The sequence below is a fragment of the Anas platyrhynchos genome, chromosome 3 (assembly GCF_047663525.1).
Source record: "Anas platyrhynchos isolate ZD024472 breed Pekin duck chromosome 3, IASCAAS_PekinDuck_T2T, whole genome shotgun sequence".
Lineage (NCBI taxonomy): Eukaryota > Metazoa > Chordata > Aves > Anseriformes > Anatidae > Anas > Anas platyrhynchos.
In genome coordinates this window covers 53965478-53982779 of record NC_092589.1, presented here as the reverse complement: position 1 = coordinate 53982779, position 17302 = coordinate 53965478, and the positions used below count along the sequence as shown (strand labels likewise).

Below are 17302 nucleotides of genomic sequence, written 5' to 3'. Positions count from 1 at the left end.
TGGTTGACTTTTCCCCCTAAGGATTTGCAGTGCTGTGCTGGATTTTTTCCATAAATTCCCTGCATTCTAAATCTATCAGATGGATGTCACACACACCCTGCGCCCCGTGTTTCAAACCCAACTGGCCACTGAGAGACTCCAGAAGACTTTTTCATGTTGTTGTTTTGTTTTGTTCGATGTTTAAGTATTTGGGGCCAGATCCTGCTTGTAGTCACATACAAAATATCCTTGGTAGGCTTGCTTGAGCCTGAAGGAAAACTGAAGCCACAGAGCCAAGGGGCGATTTCAGAATCATTTGCCTCCTTTGTACCTGGATTTGCCACAAATACAACTTGTGCAGAACACCTACTGCTCTAAAGCTCCTGTGGCAGTGACACAGGAGAATGTAATTTAAAGAAGAATTTTAACCAAGTGTCTTTGATATTTCACGTTTAACACCAAGCTTTCATTCATTAAATGCATTTTCCCTTAATGGCACAATTCCACTAATTATTAGTAGAAATATTTGAAGGCAAGAACTGATACAAATGGAGAAACAGTAATTAAAATACATGTTTTGAAACAACAACAGCTACAGAAAACCTACCCTAAACAGGTTTATTTGGAACAAGTCATTTATTGGGGATTATTAGTGAAACTGAATACTTAAACAACAATGAAAAGTAAGTTGTGCTTTTGGGTTTTCATCACAGTGTGCAAGAATTGAACTTTATTCCTTAATTCCTTCGACCTCAAATTTCAGGCGATGAATTTCAGTAAATCAAACAAAAAGCCCCCGTAGTAACAGAATTAAGCAGGAGTATATCCAGGTGTTACATTTTTTTTAACAAAGGTGGGGATTTTGTTGTTGCTTTTAACTACACAGTTTAATGTACCAAAATCTGTACAACTGCTGCTTTTTGACAATATTTCAGATTCTTGCTTCCTTTCCCTACTACTCATGATATTTATGTTTCTGCTTCATCGTATAAACATTTCTCTAATGGAAAGCACACACTTCTTCCCTCCTGATTCTATTCCCTCAATTACTTCTAAGGTCAGACTCAGTGTTAATTGTGGGGAAGGATTTCTTTCAGAAAAATTAAATAAAACAGAAGGATTTACAAATATTTAACATAAATTTCACAGTGCATAATTGCAATTCATGAGCTTTCTAATCCTGTTCTTCTGTCAAAGCATTAACAAGTCCCCTTAAATTCAGTCTTCAATTCTCTGGTACTTGGGAGGCACCCAAAGTTAAGTCTTAAGTTTTCACATACTTGTGTGTCTCTTTTAAAAAAGAAAGAAGGAAAAAGTTACAAAACAGCTGTAATTTATCATAGCATAGACTTAAGAAAGCAAAACCAATGTCCCCAGAAAAGGACATCACACATAACCTCATATGAAAGAAACTAAAAGAAAGCACAATCATTTCCGCTGTGATGCTAAAACATTCCTCATAAACCTTTTATTTTTAGAAGCTTGTGCTTTAGCTGTACTTGTCTGCTCCAACCTAGAGACTAAGTTCTCAGATTCCAGCGTGGGATGTTATAAATTTCATTCATTCAAGATTTTTAGATATTTCTTCATTCAGTTCAATGTTTCAAAAAACAGCACTGAAGTTCAAAAAACAGTAGTTAAGACCCAACAAAATTGTTCTCTTTTTTAACGGAAAGGTCATTAACCGTGGCTTGGATATACAGTTACTGTATTTAAAGATTCTTCATTAAATGAACTCACAATAATAAACTGCTCTCAAACTAGTCCAGCTGTTCTGCCTGTGAACCAGACCAGCACGCTGCAAATATTTATGAAATTTCATGGTTATCCATACCATCCGCGTCTCATGTTCTGCAACTCTGTTTTGCTTTTTAAAATAGAATGTAATCACTAAACCTAAGACAGATGCACTTGGGTATTTGAGGAAAATAGCTGCTCTGCTAAGAGCAAGGAAGGGGTAAGCAACATGGCTTAGTCGTTGTTGTGACATTTTTGAGAGCCCCTAATGACTAATGAAAACACACAATGGGAAACAGATTGGAAGTTTTCTTTGTCAAAGCATCTGCATAAAGGATAACAGACATCACACACAAACAAAGGAGTTTTAGCTTGAGCTACACTAATTAGACAAATGATAGCTTAATACTCTCCCGCTTACCAATAAGGAAATGCACTCCGTCCCTTCAAAGAATAACGCATACCATGAGCTAGATGCACTTCTTGCAAAATGTACTGCAGAAGCAGTTGTGCTACAGTGAAAACCCGAGTTTCCACAAGAATTATTTAATAAGGAAAACCTCAGATGATCAAACTGTGCAATCCTACGAAGAAATTGCTATTGAAAAACAGTTTAACCTTTAAATACTAACAATAAAAGGAAATAAAAAAATAGAGAACCCTTGAGGAAAAAGACTCAGCATGTGATAAGCTCATTAAACATCGAGTTTAATGAAAACCCTATTGTAAACAGCAGTAGGATATCTCCTCCCCTACTAACTGATTCAAATCACGTACAGTCCTCCCCAGGGTCAGCTCCAAATGGAGCTGGACTTCTGCAGGCTTTGTTGTCAGTAGGCATTGTAACACTAGAGTACTTTGCATGAATAAGCCCCCACTATTTGTTGAATTGGTTCACTAACACCAGCAAATAAGATAAAAGCAAACAAACAAATATTCATACAAGGCAATAAAAAAGACTTAGTAAATTACAAGAGACATCATCAATCTGAGGGAAGTTCTGATGCAAATTAGTTACCTTTATGGAAAACTAAGCTTTTTTTTTAAGTACAAAAATTGTAGTACCACTTAGTTTCCAGATAAAGACAAAAGCCTGTGCAAAAGCAGCAGCGCAAAGTATTTTTTCCTTTTAGCTTTTCACTCCTGCAAATAGTAATATCTTTTCAGAAAGCCCAGTTAGTTTATAGTGTTAGCTCAACCACTTCAGTGGCTTATGCACTACTTTCTTAAACAAGATGCAGAGTCCTATGCATGTAACATCAAGATTTTGATATCCCAGGCTGGAATCCTACTGGGACCCACACACCCACCTCCACACCATGGTGTTAATCTCCTCTGGATTTTTGCTTCATTATAATTAATAAAAAAGAATAACAGCTTAACTTCTCTCATGCAAATTTTTTTTACAATACCTAAATGACGCCTACTTCTACATTTCCTTACATTTGACTGTATTTAGCCTCTAAGATATTTTACCGCATTATGCTATTTTTTTCTTAATCAAGAAATAAAAAGCATTGTAACCCTTGATTGTTGCTGCTAGATTTCAGACCCTATGTCACAGTCCAATACTGCAGGAAAAAAAAAAAAAAAAAAGAAGCAAGCGTCCTCTAGTTTATAAAAGTCTTGCAATACAAGTGCCACTTCAAGCATGCAATTGAAGTGACAAGAAGTTTTAAAATTTCAGCAGCCTTCACTGGGAAATGGTTCTCATTCTGATGAAATATTTAATGCAGACCTTTTAACTCCAACTACACCGCCAGGAAATCTATCGAAAGTAAAACAATACTTCTGAGAGCCCAAGGAGCGTTCCAGCATGCACACCACAGCTCGCCCCACCCCAGCAAGTCATAAAACCGCTGCAGCACAAAGTCACCAGATGTCACACATGCAAAGCCAGGCACTAACCAGCAGAAAGGGGGGAAAAAAATAAAAAAAAAAAAAAAAGGAATGTGCTTACGTTTTAGCAATGCCACACTGCCTTACCCGTGATTGTTATGGTCCCCAGCATTTTTAAATTACACTAATAATAAGAAACTTCCTTCTCACAGTATGAGGTTCCTGATATTTATTCCTCTGGAGCAGCCTGAGCGTGGGGAGTGTGCAGCAGAGCAGCCTCTTGCCTCAATGAGAGCGCACGAAGCCTCGTCCGTCTGATGAGAAAGGCAGACTGAAGCTGTGCTCCCACAGCCTCTCTCACTTGGCAGCTGCTCTTGGTGGACCATTCCCTCCTCAGCTGTTTGCTGCACAACTAAGGGAGCAAAAAGCAACTTGGGGGTGGGCTGGGCGCACGTGATGTGCCATAAGGACCTGGATCCCTCCCCTCGCCTGCTCCAGCACCAATTGCTGGCTACCAGACCTCATGTGAGGCTCTGGAAGTGTTCACAGGCTGCAAAAATGCAGTTTAACTATTCTCTTTCCATTGCTTCACTGCTGGTAACTAAAAAAATTATACTTTGAAGTATTTGTCTTAATACCTTTCAATTCAAGTGCTCTTTTTTTCCTCCTTAAGAGAGGAAACGTCAGCTTTGCAGTAAGAAACAATTGCTTTTAAAACACTGTTTCATTCCCAACTTCTGAAATGGTTTTGAAGCAGTCACTAGACATCCAGACCAACCCGATACTTCAATAGGTGTTAGTCAATAGCCCTAGGTAATTTAGCCCACATAAACAAAAAAGCATATTAAACACTTGTTAATCCATAGTGAACCATTTGCTTCTTTGCATATTGACAGTCACTTTGGGGAAGAAATATAGAACTGATGATTTATTTCCTTGGATGGAGAGATTTCTCCTCATAGAGCATTTAAAAGATACCATCCCCACCTTTACTCATCTGCCTAAAGGACATGTGGACCAGACGCTGAAAGATCCAGACTATTGATACGAACAATTATGGATATCCAAATGTAGTTTTCACTTGAAGGAATAACTTTTCAGTGCTTTACCAGACAGTTTTTATTTGACTTTTGGATGGTGTCATTTTCAGCTATTGCTACAAGAAAATACATACTGTATTTCCTCCATACAGGTGGTATTTTGGTGTTGTTGGGTTTTGTTTGTTTTTATATATATAAAAAGTAAAAAGATGCTTTAAGATCAAACCTGTGGAACTGTTTCCCTTTCATATAAATTATGCTACCGTCTAGGCTTGGTTCCACTGACAACAGTAAGATAAATCCCAAATAGAACAGCAGCATCATGCAACCACATGAGAGAGATTAAAGGAAGTAAAACCTTTTGGGGTGATCTATTCAGGTACAAATTCCTAATACTATCTGCGTTCATAATGCATCATGCATTTCATCACCTATAATCATCTACATCTAAGGGAGCTTCTCACTTCTCCTTTATTATATGCCTTAGGAACACAATTCCAGCACAACTAACGCTACAACACATAATTCTGTATAAAGATTACTTTGATTGTTAATTTGAAATCCACACCCTTTTAAAGGCTTTTTCTATTACTTGATCCAGAAGCTGAATGCCAACACAAAATCTACTTCAAAACATCAGGTATTTTCTCCTCCTTCATGACTGTGAGTATCCTTTCTCATACTCCTATCTACTTTCTCTATCCTATCCCCTCAAGAGTAAAGTTTTAAAGAGGAATGAGTGAAAGGCGAAACATGCCACATCAGTTTTACAGCACCCCTCTACCAACGCCGAAATCAGCCTGCTGCTGGGCCTTTGCAGCCAGTGCCACCCAGGGCCAGGAAGGGGCAGGAGCAAGAGGCTGGCAAGGGCAGGGCTTCTGTGAGAAAGATTTGGAGGGTCAAAATGCAAGTCTGATTAAAATCAGTTTGAAAGAGAGCTTTAAGCAAAACAGAGCCAGTGGTTTAGCAGCCTGTCCCTTCCTCCTGAGAGTTCAAATGGTTCCTGGGCACCCTGCTTGAGATGGCCCTGCTCAAGCAGGAGGTTGGACCAGCTAACCTCTACCTCAGCCAGTCTGTGATCAATATTAATATCATTAGTGAATATAATAGGATTTCTACCCAATGAAAGAAGGGATAGGCCTATGCACAATAAACTCCTAACACAGGAAGAAAAAAAATGAACTGTTCCCTCAGGGGAATGCTCAAGCAATTGGTAGCAAGCAAGCAGAGGCACTGCAGGCTCCCACTAAGGGAAATGAAGCCGCCTTGAAGGCAGAAAAGATAGCATCCTGTACCACTGACAGCATCAGCCCCAACTCATTTGTTGCCTAAATTCTGCTATAAAGAAAATGTATCCCAATAAAACACCCTAGAGGAAGCACTTGAGTAACCAACAGATCACCTGAGCAACTCCCCATCCACTATGACACAGCCAGCTGAGTCCCATTTCAACCTCGCACCCAGACCTCTGAGATCAGTCCATTGAACCCAGATTTTTACTTACCATCTGTTCCAAGGGCCTCTGCTTGCTGTCCAGGAGGTTCCTGGATTGGTGAAGCCACCTCTGGCTGCTGCCCATTCAGCTCCTGAGGCGTTGTGGCAGCTCCTGGCTGCTGGGGCTCCTGCGGCGGGGCATCAAGCTCCAAGTTGTCTTCATTAACGTCAGGTACTGGTGAACTCGCATCTAAAACCTGGGCAGCCAAGTATTGGATGAAGGATGGTAGCAGAGGAGAGAAAGATAAAGAAAGAAACATAACATCAGTACCAGGTCAGCACTTTTTGCACAGAACATTGTTCTTTTGTTCTCATTTCACTTATATACGTGCAAGCATTTGGGGAAGTAATTACTTCTGTGCAGCATTGCTCCTTCTCAAGGTTATTAACTTTAATAAATCAAAGTACTTCTGTGAGAAAAAAAAATACACGATATAATCTGGGACTATTTATTGTACTCTTCTACTGCATAAGATGTGTGGATGAAGAACATTTTACAGACAATGGCCTATAACCTTGTGTAAAAATACATTTCTAACATTCCTTCTAGCATGAAGGAAAGCTTCAGGATAACGTGAAAAATATCTTTCCATTAGCTAGATTCATTCTTCAAAGTGTCTGGCACAACTCCTCCTATATGTGCAGGAATCCTATCTGTATTTTGGCTTTTGGTATGGCTCTTCTGCTGACATGCTTATCTTGTGATCATGAACAGTACAATTGCAAAGAAAATTAACTATTTGGGACAGAAAACTGAACATGTATATATAAATCCCATGAGGAAATTCAATGAAACTAGGGTTAGAACTAGAACTCTGGGGCCTCGGTTATTAGGTAGAGGTTATTTTTACAGGGGAGAAAGAAGTTTGCAATACTTTAGGATTCCTCACTATAACATTTCAAACTTTTTTCCTAGATGTGCCAATACCAGGGAAAAAGCTCTCAACTTCTACATTTGATACATTTTAATCACTTCCAGAATGTCTATAGGCTTGCCATATAACAAGGGAGATACTTTTAAAATAAAAATGTCCTTCCAGAAGTATGAAATACATTGTGGTCATAAAAAAAAAAAAAAGCTTCCTTACGCTTTATTTGTTTAATTGACTAGCTCTTGAACTGATCACATTCCCTTCCAACAGAAGCTGCTTCAACTAATTAACCACATCTCAAATCTCTGCTCCTGAAGTGCAAGTTTAAAGTTCCTCTGGTGGGACAGCAGACCTTAATTACATACCATTTTCTTATTACTCAGCTGTATTCCCAAACTACTGGCATTGAAGACCTGTTAATTATATGAAGGAACCACAGATGCATCCCATTTTCCAATGTAATGCAACATCCAAACGCTTGAAGCACCAAACTGGGATCAGAAAGATGACACATTCGATGAGTATCTTCCAAAAAGCCACTGAAACAAGCTTCTGAAGGGGCAGACCTATTTATTTATTTTTATTAGCAATTAGCCTGCTGCAGTGGAATTCCAAATCAACATGCAAAGTGCCAGGCAAAAGGCTTTCCTTTCCCTCTTATCCTTCAACTACCTATTCACGTGCCAGGTCAGATCTGAGGGAAGCGCTGCACCTACTTCCACAGGCAAAGGAGTCTGCATTAGGGCTCTCAATCTCCAGTTCAGAAGCCCTTAATTAAGCCAAATTGTTTCCACCTGGCATTGCTGCACTCCTCAAAGCTGCCTTTCACAGCCACATAATCCACCTCACGAAAAAGGACACCATTCTGCTCTACTGCCAATACCACAGATGGAATAATTTGGCTTCAGAGTTTTCACATGCTGAGACCAGATATTAAATAGAAGAAATACGGAATGGCTCGACACTCAGATTGTGCTCCCACTTCTCACATCATCCTTTTCATAAATCTAAAACACAGGAACTCAGAAGAAATAAAAATGCCACAAAACCGAACAAAGGGATGTAAAATCTGAGTTGCTCTTCTACAATTGCACACAGGATTAATCAAACAGTAAAAAACAGTTGAAGACTAGTAACAAATAGACACAGAAAATAACAACACAATTTTTTTTAAAGTATTTTGAGATTCTTCATTACATACTTATTAAAGGACTTTTCCTTTAATACATATCATAAATTGTAGCCATTCATTCTTTTAAGAAGACTGTTAGTCCTGCAAACACAGGAACAACCTTAGCTTTACTGGCTCTAAGGGCACTTAGCTAGCCATCCATGGATGGTTATTTTGAGGTGACACCCTCAGAATTAGCACCAACAGCTCTTTGAACTCACAAGAAAGGCAACAGCACTGAATATTTTAGCACTCCTCACCTTGTTCAAAAACTTCCTTCCCTTTCTTTTCAAACTTCCCTTAGTCAAACCATCTCAAACCTAGAGTCATATTGACAAATGCACTTAGATAGACATATACTTAAAATTTACCATTTGTGTAAGTGCCTAACGACATGAATATGCACTTACAATCTATGGACTCTGTAAGGATGACGTGGTATAAAGGAACTAGGTACCCCAATGCAGTGCCATTGTCTCCTTCTTAAATTGATCCCTCAGTGTAACAAGGAAATATTAATTATTACTATAGCCAATATTTCCCCAGTCCTGAATTTATTCTACAGTCACAATGCATTCAGGAAAACAGTGACTATGTATTAACCCAGAGATACATAACCAAAATCCAGCAATCACTGAATCAGTGACTAAAGCAGATTATGCTTTAGATCTGTAAATGCTATGATACTTCCCAGTGTGAAGAACAGAAGGAAATGTATGAACACTGCTAGATGTAAGACTAGAAGCTGTTTTTACTATCAGCTGGTAGAATTATAACCAGTATTTACGCTGTCCATAAATTCAGTTTAGAAAGCAGGACACAGCATTCAAAACCAAGAAAGCTGTAAATATACAAAAAAACTCAGCATTTTGAAATTTGACCAGATCTGTAGTACAGCCCAGCCCTTCCAGGGGACAGTGACTGTTTTAGCCCAATCTGTAGGACAAGAATTTGATGTGATTCTTGGCCATAGGAAGGCAAATTTAAATTTTCATATCAAGTGTTCTACTTTAAATAATTGAATAGATTATCAAAACCAATAAAGTATTTTTATTTTATTTTTTACAAATTAAAATGCATAAAAGGAGAATAAAATATGCACTTTCAGGGACTGGGGCATTTGTAACATTAAGGGATACAACAGCATAATTAGTTTAAAAAAAAAAAAAAAAAAACTTTTCTAAGAAAATTTGCTTGGGCTCTTTATGAGGGTCATTGCAGTCTGTCCCAATGCATTAGTTTGTGAAAGAAACTAATTTCAATTTTCACTCACATTAACTGCTTCATTTCTCTGAAGGGACCTGAACCACAGTTTAGACCAATTATGTCCAATTTATTCAGCTGTGTTCTTAATTCCATTGAGAATAATTATAAAGCTTCAATAAATATAAAGTCAAAGTTTAGAGAGATGGGTGAAAATCTCAAAGACAAAAATTAACAATATTGGGAGTCTCATTATTTAGCTCTATGTTTATCTACAGGTAATGAGAAATTGCATTGGTACATTTACCGGTATTTATCAGGTTTCTGTGGCATTCACTCATAGCTTTCTCCTTGGGTTATGAATTAACTTATGAATGTGTTGTCTCATAAATGCAGGAGAAACTGAAAAGACTTGGTTATCCAGTTCACTGGTCCTTCAGCTTGATCATTCTCAAAACAAAGAACCATCAGTGATGTAACACTTCTGCTCCTGTCATGCCACCGCCATAAATCATGCAAGCAATTTTTAAAGACTTGCTTCATACCCACTGCGAAGGTGGAAGCCAAGCGCTGGTACGTAGTTAATGAGACTAAAATGCATACCACTTGTTGCCCATGCCTACCGCAGCTTCTGCTCCATTTGTTGGGTAGTTTTGAAATAAATGCATACATCATTATAAATATATAAAGAAAGATAACACAAAGAACCACATGAGATGTGGATTAAGAGAAGGCCCCTGACTGCTTGTTGTACGTTTGAACATGCTTCATACGCTCAATCACTATTCACCATGGGGCTAGCAGTACCCAGCTTCTTCCCCCACCAGGAATCACCGTCATTCCCAACATTCCTTGTACCAGACCCAAATCATTCCAAGGATTCCTCATACCAGGCCCAAATGCACCAGGGTTAATTTTGCCTCATTCTGTTAATCCCGCTACACTGATTCTACGTGAGATTACTAAAATAGCCAGATCCAGCTGTCTGAACAACTGAGCAAACTAACGTAAACGTCTCTAATATTTTTTCTGAAGTTGGATTTCAAAAATTTGGGAAGCTTAGAGCACCGCTGGTCAGCTCAAGAGGTCAGCTCCTCACACACACTGCTTCATTAAAAAAAAAAAAAAAGTGAATTTAGGTCATTCTAGTTCTTTGTTCACAGCAGTTTGTCTTGGTTTGCATTAGCTAAGGACTAGAGGTTCATGGGACGTTACAAATTCCAGGTGGAGATACAGAATAAGGGCCTTCTGTCAAAGCACATAAGATCATATTTAGCTTCAGTATCTTATTTCTTGGTAATATCTCCTGCAAACAAAGCCAAGGGCCTTCTCCTTGCCTTTTACTCTCTTGGATCTAGCCTCTTCTGTCCTAACTCTCTCTGACTTAGTTGTGACGTCTCCTTAAGGATGACTAATCTTGAAATCCACTTGGCTAAAATGAAGCCTGGTTTTTATTCCCAAACCATCACCATGACCTTTTTGCAAGTTGTGAAGAAAGTTCTCCTTCTAGCCTGCCATTCAGATCTGCACCCTAAGCCAGAACCAACATGAGCTCCTTCCTCAGCCTCACATCTCTCAACTCTGCATAGCAATCCTAGGACACCACCACAACACGGTCAGGAGGATAGAGCACAAAGCAGGTTACTCTTGTTTCAGTAACTAAACACATGGCTTGCATTTCCAACCAGAGTGACTTTCAAAGGCCGCATTGCTCCTCATTGCATCTCTTTAGCTTCTCTGTCACATCAAACACAAGCTAATTGCCTTCCTTGGCCTTCAAAGTGCCTGGACACTCCCTCTACCACCTCCCTCTTATCTCCTAGATGATTAGAGGGCTATTTCACACTTTCAGTAGATCCATGGCATCAATTTCCATTGTGCATTTTTTCAATTAAGCGCCTTTATGCTCTCTCTCAAGCCACTCTGCAGGCATGGGCCCAACTCCAAACATCACCACAAAACGAGTGACTGTCTTCCTTCCAGGTCTGAAGAGGACTCGGAAGGGATCAGCCCCCGCTGCACCAGGAGCACCCCGCAGCCGCGTCCACCATTCAGACCAAAGGCTTCAAACTCAAGTGCTTTTTAACCAGGGCTCTTAGAGATGCCGTTTAGGGACTTTCCTCTGGTACTTGATTAAGCTGAGTTTTACCATCGCTAATGTACGACTTGCTTGTATTTGCAGGCTGACTCAGCCCTGTCACCAGCACACAGTTGTTTAAACAGCAGATGTAAGTCTGTCACAGCTGTTATTTGTCATGCATTCAGACAATAAGACATTCTGACATCTCAGCTGGTAACCTCTTTAGAAGAGACAGTTCCAAATATTTACTGTCTAGCAGACACTTGCTCTCATTACAAGGCAGGTAGCGTAATCAAGTTACTACTCAGAAATAGGAATTATCCAGAAAACACGGCTTGAATGATCGCTGCTCTTGAGCAGGGGCCCTTGCATGGGAGCAAGCCAGGAATTCACCACACGAAATTTTCAAGCCATCAAAATTCCCGCAGAAGGCTATCTTTGCCAAACCTCTATTTTGCTGCAAGAATAGCTTGTTGCTCTGCCAGGCTTTTTTTTTTTTTCCTCCTCCCCTGCATCCTACCTTTAAAAGTTTCCCCACGTAGCGGCAGGTAGCTGTTCCTACACAGCTCTCTGCTTTCTCAGCAGGGCCACAAAAAGGTACCTGTATTGAAATTGGTGCCCTGGACTTCTAAGTTAGATAAAAACAGGGCGGATCACACTTGTTCTGGCTCGGATGTTCATAGCATGACGCGGCTTTCCTTGCAGACCCTGCATCTCATAGTTGCTTCCCTCCCCACAGGGCCCCAGAGGGCACCGCCCTGAGGGACAGCAGGCCAGCACCTCTTCCTAGTCTCTCTTTTGGCTCTCAGCATCAGAATGGGAGGTTGGGGGAGAGGGGCATCACTGCTATGAGCAGAGATGAGCACACAAGGTGAAGGTGACAGCACCGATCTAGCCATTCACTGCCACCCAGGGAGGTGTCACCCAGGCCTGGTCTGCTCCCTCCACCCACTGGACCTTGACAAATTGGCAAAAATCAGTCCTGCCAAAGAAACTGAACAGCTTCCTATGGGGTTAACTCACTGAATGAGCTTGCTGAGTGCCAGAAACAGCCCAGAGAAGCTGCAGGCACCCAGGCTGGAGAGGAGGCAGAAGCACAGGACCCATGCCAGCAGACATCTCAAAGCTTTTGCTAGCCTGGGACAGCTGAACTTTGTCTGTTCTCTCTAAAGAGATCCTGCTCCTATTTCTAGCACTATTATTATTGAAATCTGTTAACTCCTTCTCAGAGCAAGCTTCAGTCCTCAGTGTTACTCAGGACAGAGTGGCAGGGAGATCTCAGCCATGGTCTACCAGCTCACTGCCACCAGTGTCGATGTTTTCACTTCCCCCCCTGGCTGCCTGCCACAGGTGCTTGCCTTGGCCTGGCTTTAGGCCTCACCTGGACATTGTATGAGGCAAATGAATCCATCAGGGAACTGGCCCAGCACCAAGACTGGCCTGAAGACTTAGCGAGTTTGTTTGGCTTATGGAAATGTAAGGTGAGCACCAGGCACAGCGTGAGGTGGGGCTGCATCATATGGGGCAAGGCAGGAAAGAGGGACGGGGGAGGAAGAAGAGGATGGGAAGAAGTATTGCTGCCGAAACAGTCAGGAAATATCTAGATCAGATCAACCCTCTGTGGGACCACACCCTGCCCACAGATTTCAGCAGGACATTGGATGTTGATTCACAGGTCGGATGGATTTGGTTCAGACACGCGGAGTGGTTGGTATCTCCAGCTACGTCCCACTCCCTGCAGAGGGGGCTTCCCACAGCAGGGTGGCTATGCACGATAAGGATCTGTTATAGCAAGCAAAAAACAAGAAACCACACCACCAATTTCAAGTCCCCTCTGGAGCTGCTGCATGCATAAGTCAGCAGCAACCTGTGAAAGGATGGGGCGAACACCTGAGGTCCTGGCTCCTAGAGCCTATGTTTAACCTGCAGTGCTTCCAAGCCAACATGCCCAAGGCTCCCAAGCATCTTTAGCACTGCAGCCCAAGTGCTTAACAGGGCATCTGACATCTCCCAGGCTGCAGCAGTGAGAAGCACAGTTTCTGGACCCCCCTTCCAGTAACTAGGACACCTCAGGAACTGGTATCTGGCCAAAGAGTCACAGGGAGATAATGACGCGACTTGAAGACTGTAAATTTTGTCTTTCTGGAAGAAAAAGCAAACAGGTTTTCATCTTGTACAAAATACAACTGTTACAAAAGACACTTGATTAAATATTTTGAGGAATTTTAAGTGACTAAGAAGTACAACTGCTGAGATTTTACATTACACATTAGAACAGTTGCCTAGACAATTCGTCTGTAATTGATTTGCCAAGGCTCACTCACATTAGACTACACTGAAGCCAGTTTTCAGAGTTTTTCTTCTAAAAGAGAGGGTAGTGATGAGCATTTTAACTTGAAAAGCATAAGAAAGATGACCATCCTTTAAAATGGCCCTATTGCATATTCTGCAAACACATTAGCTCATTGATAGATTTCTCCAGGGGCATAGCATGATCTGGTGATTTTCAAATTCAAAGGGCTAACTATGAAAAATTACGTCTCAAGTCCACATGAAGCTCTCTCACTGGAGTAAGAACAGATTAAGTGAGATACAAAAAAAAAAAAAAAAAAAAAAGCAGGGCTAAAGTTCATAAAAGCTTCCTTTTCTTTTTATTTAATGTAATGGAAGACAAAAATGGCTGTTTTAGAAAAGCGGCAGTAATACAACTTCTTACAGCAGTGAAATGCAAAAAGAACTTCCCCACCTTTAACCAGTTCAACTTAAATAACAAAATTTAATTATTCGAAAGCATGTTTCCTAAAGAGCGGAAGATATAAACCACAGCATTAAAAACAATAATAGTCTGTAGTCAAGAACAGCATCGGCGGCGTTCTCTTTTTTTGTCTTGGTTCCCACAACTGGATAAACACAGCTATGAACATTATGTCCCTTCTTGAGAGTCACATTATCTTCATTTTAAAACAATCACGGTAACCAAATGCTTGCCCTCTATAAATTCACCGCCGCCTAGATTTCAGCATCCGAGTTCTAGAACCGCTCAACGTAGCTGCTAAATATTTTGTTAGCCAACACCAATCCCTTACGCTTATTTGGTTAAAAAGAAAATAAAATAAATCTCAGTTAATTTAAAGCTCATTCTCAATGTGGTTTTCAAATCTGTCAAAACACGCACAAGGAGGTCTAGGGGATGCCAGGAACTATGCGAAATTCAACTTGAAAGTTAAATCTGAACCACAAGGTCAAAGAAACAAAGTCATAACCAGTTCTCAAGCTCTAACACACCCACACGCCAGCTCAGAGAAACTTCTGAGTAGCCGTGCTCCGGGGACCCAAACTCCGAGCAGCCTGGGTATAACGCCGCGTTATTCCCCCCCTAACAAACCCACGTCTGACCCCACGGCGATGCTGTGTAAACACGCCGGTGGACATAACCTCCCTTTCAGTCCCAGAATCCCCTAAACACGCCTATTCCAGAGGGATAAATGGGTTCATTCATAATCTATTTTTAACCCCCAGACATGTTTTAAAAGAATTTCTTTCAATTCTTTCGCCGGCTCCGTTTAAAATAGCGCGGACCCGGGCCCCCCCCAGCCCCTCTTTAGGGGCTGCCCCCCGCTCCGGTGCGCCGCGGCACCGGGGAGCGCCCAAGGCGGGCAGCGCCACCGCCCGCCGCCGTGCATCCAGCCCCGGGGGGGCTGCGGAGATGCCGGGGGAAGGGTCGGGGGAAGGGTCGGGAGAAAGGGGGGACCCCCCCGGGGCGGAGGCCGGCGGGACGAAGTTGGGGCAGCGCGGGGAGGGCTCCGCGCTGCAGCCCCCGCGGGCGGGCTGGGCTGGGCTGCGCCTCGACGCGCCTCCCACCGCACCCTCGGGAGAGATGGGGGAAAAAAAAAAAAAAAAAAAAAGAGGGGGGGGCAAAGGGAAAATTAAGAAATATTAACAATAAAAAAAAAAAAAAAAAAAGGCTGCGGAGCGCAGCGGCTGCGGAGCGCCGGGTACCGCCGCAGCCAGCCCTGCTGGCGCAGCCCCTGCCCTCTCCCCCCGGCTGGGCGCGGCCCCGCTCCCCCCGCAGCCCCCGCGGCCACACACAAAAGCGGCGCCCCCCGCCCTCGCCCCCGGCCCCCGCCGCCCCGTTTTATGACTGCGGCGCTGCCCGTGGCGCAGTCCCGGCCCGGAGCCCCCCCGCCGGCCGCGGCAGGTGCCCGAGGGGCCGCAGGAAACTTTCCCCGCACCGGGGGAGCCGCCACCGCCCGTCCCTACCCCCCTCCTCCCTCTCCCCTCGTCCCCCGTCCCCGGCCGCCCCCTGCCTTACCTTGGCGGTCTCCGCCGCCGCTTCCCCCGCCGGCGGTGGGGGGCTGCCGGGGGTCCCGGCGGCGCCGTCGCCCCCCGGCTCGGTGGAGCTGCCGGCGCCCATGGCGCTGCCCCGCGGCCGGGCCGGGCCGAGCGGCGGGAGGGGGCTCGGGGGGCGGCGGCGGCGCAGCCGGGAATGAAGGAGCCCGGCTGTCCGCGAACTCCTTTAGGGAGCGAGGGGAGGGAGGGAAAAGGGAGGAAGAAAAAAAAAAAAAAAAGAGAGGGAGGAAAATCACCTCCGCCCCTGGTCCCCCCGCCCGTCTGCCTCTTGCTCCATCACATGAGCAGAGCCCCAGACACGCCTTGCAGCATCGAGCCGGGCTGATAAGGAGCGCCGGGGGGGGGCAGCGCCCTGCCCGCCGCCGCCCCGCCGCCGGGGTCCGGCCCCTCTCTGCCGGCCACCGCCGGGGCCGCTCGGGGCGGGGGCGACCCCCGGACCCCGCTCCTCGGCGGCCGCCCCGCGGCGCTGACTCAGCGCTTCTGGCCCCCCGCCCGCACCGGGACCGCACCGCGACCGCACCGGCACCGGCACCGAGCCGCCGCCCTCGGAAGGCGTCGGGCCCCCGCCCGGCCGCGCTGCCCCGCACCGCCGGGGGGCTCCTGCCCGTCCCCGGGGACCCCCGGGCCGGCGGCGCCCTGGGCTCGACCGCCGCCGTGCCGGGCCTTGTGCGGGAAGCCGGGGGCGCATCCTGGCTGCGGCCGATGCAAAACGAGCGGGGTCCTGTGCCTCAGGCCGCCTCGGGGTGGGGGGAGAAAAAAACAACAAAAAATGTCTTTTTTTTTCCTTTTTTTTTTTTTTTTTTCTTCTTCAGGTATTAATTCTTGCCAGATTACACGACAAGCAAAGCAAGCGACGCGGTTGTCTCTCTCCTGACCCGACACAGGAGCAGGACCAACGCGTTCATAGGAATGCTCCGGTCCAAAAGTATCCCCCGGGAAATGACACACGCTAAAGCACACCAAACACTATGCGCCAAATGGATCCACGCGCTTCAAATCCGCCCATCCTCTGTGGGGTTCGTAGTTCAAATCAGATATCAGGTACTCAGCAGCCATATACGATTTCCATTAGAAAAATTAAAACAATCCTCGCTCATCAAGACACTGCTTCATTCATGGAAGAAAATTTAAAAAGAAATAATTATCTTAAAAAAATCCATTCTACAAATTGTCTGATCTCTGCACATGGTCATTTTTTTTTTCCTAAAGCAATCAAGCCATACCAAGTCATTGAGTGACAAAGCCACTGCAGCAACTCCCTTTAGCCAGTACGAGAACCTACCAGAGCCTTCAGCAGAACAAAACTGCTGTCGTGGAGGGTGCAGGCAGAACCAGCACCCCTTCCCATGTGGATTAGTCCCACTCCTCCTCAGATTCCCTATAGATGTGTGTCACAGCAGGACAACATTGTCCTAAAGCCACTTATCTGCCCAACAGTTTTAATTGTTTATCTTTTTTTTCCTCCTCATCTCCAGGAAATTGGTGTTTTAAGGGAGCTCAGGAAAAATAAGAAGGGATGGAAATCTGGTTGTGTGGC

At 43.9% G+C, this 17302-nt stretch overlaps 1 protein-coding gene across 4 annotated transcripts in view; it reads right to left on the bottom strand.

Moving 5' to 3' along the window:
* Positions 1–15968, bottom strand: part of AKAP12 (A-kinase anchoring protein 12) — a 30475-nt gene extending 14507 nt beyond the window's left edge. Inside the window, exons 1-2 of one of the 4 annotated variants that reach the window (XM_027454367.3) lie at positions 15728–15968; positions 6100–6286 (exon numbers count right to left, since the gene is read on the bottom strand). In XM_027454367.3, the coding sequence (XP_027310168.2) occupies positions 6100–6286; positions 15728–15829 (289 nt within the window). In that variant the 5' untranslated portion in view covers positions 15830–15968. Of the gene's footprint in view, positions 1–3676; positions 3984–6099; positions 6287–15727 lie in introns of those variants that run through there. The other 3 variants (XM_038176145.2, XM_038176146.2, XM_038176147.2) reach the window with 3 other exon arrangements.
* Positions 15969–17302: the final 1334 nt, after the last annotated feature.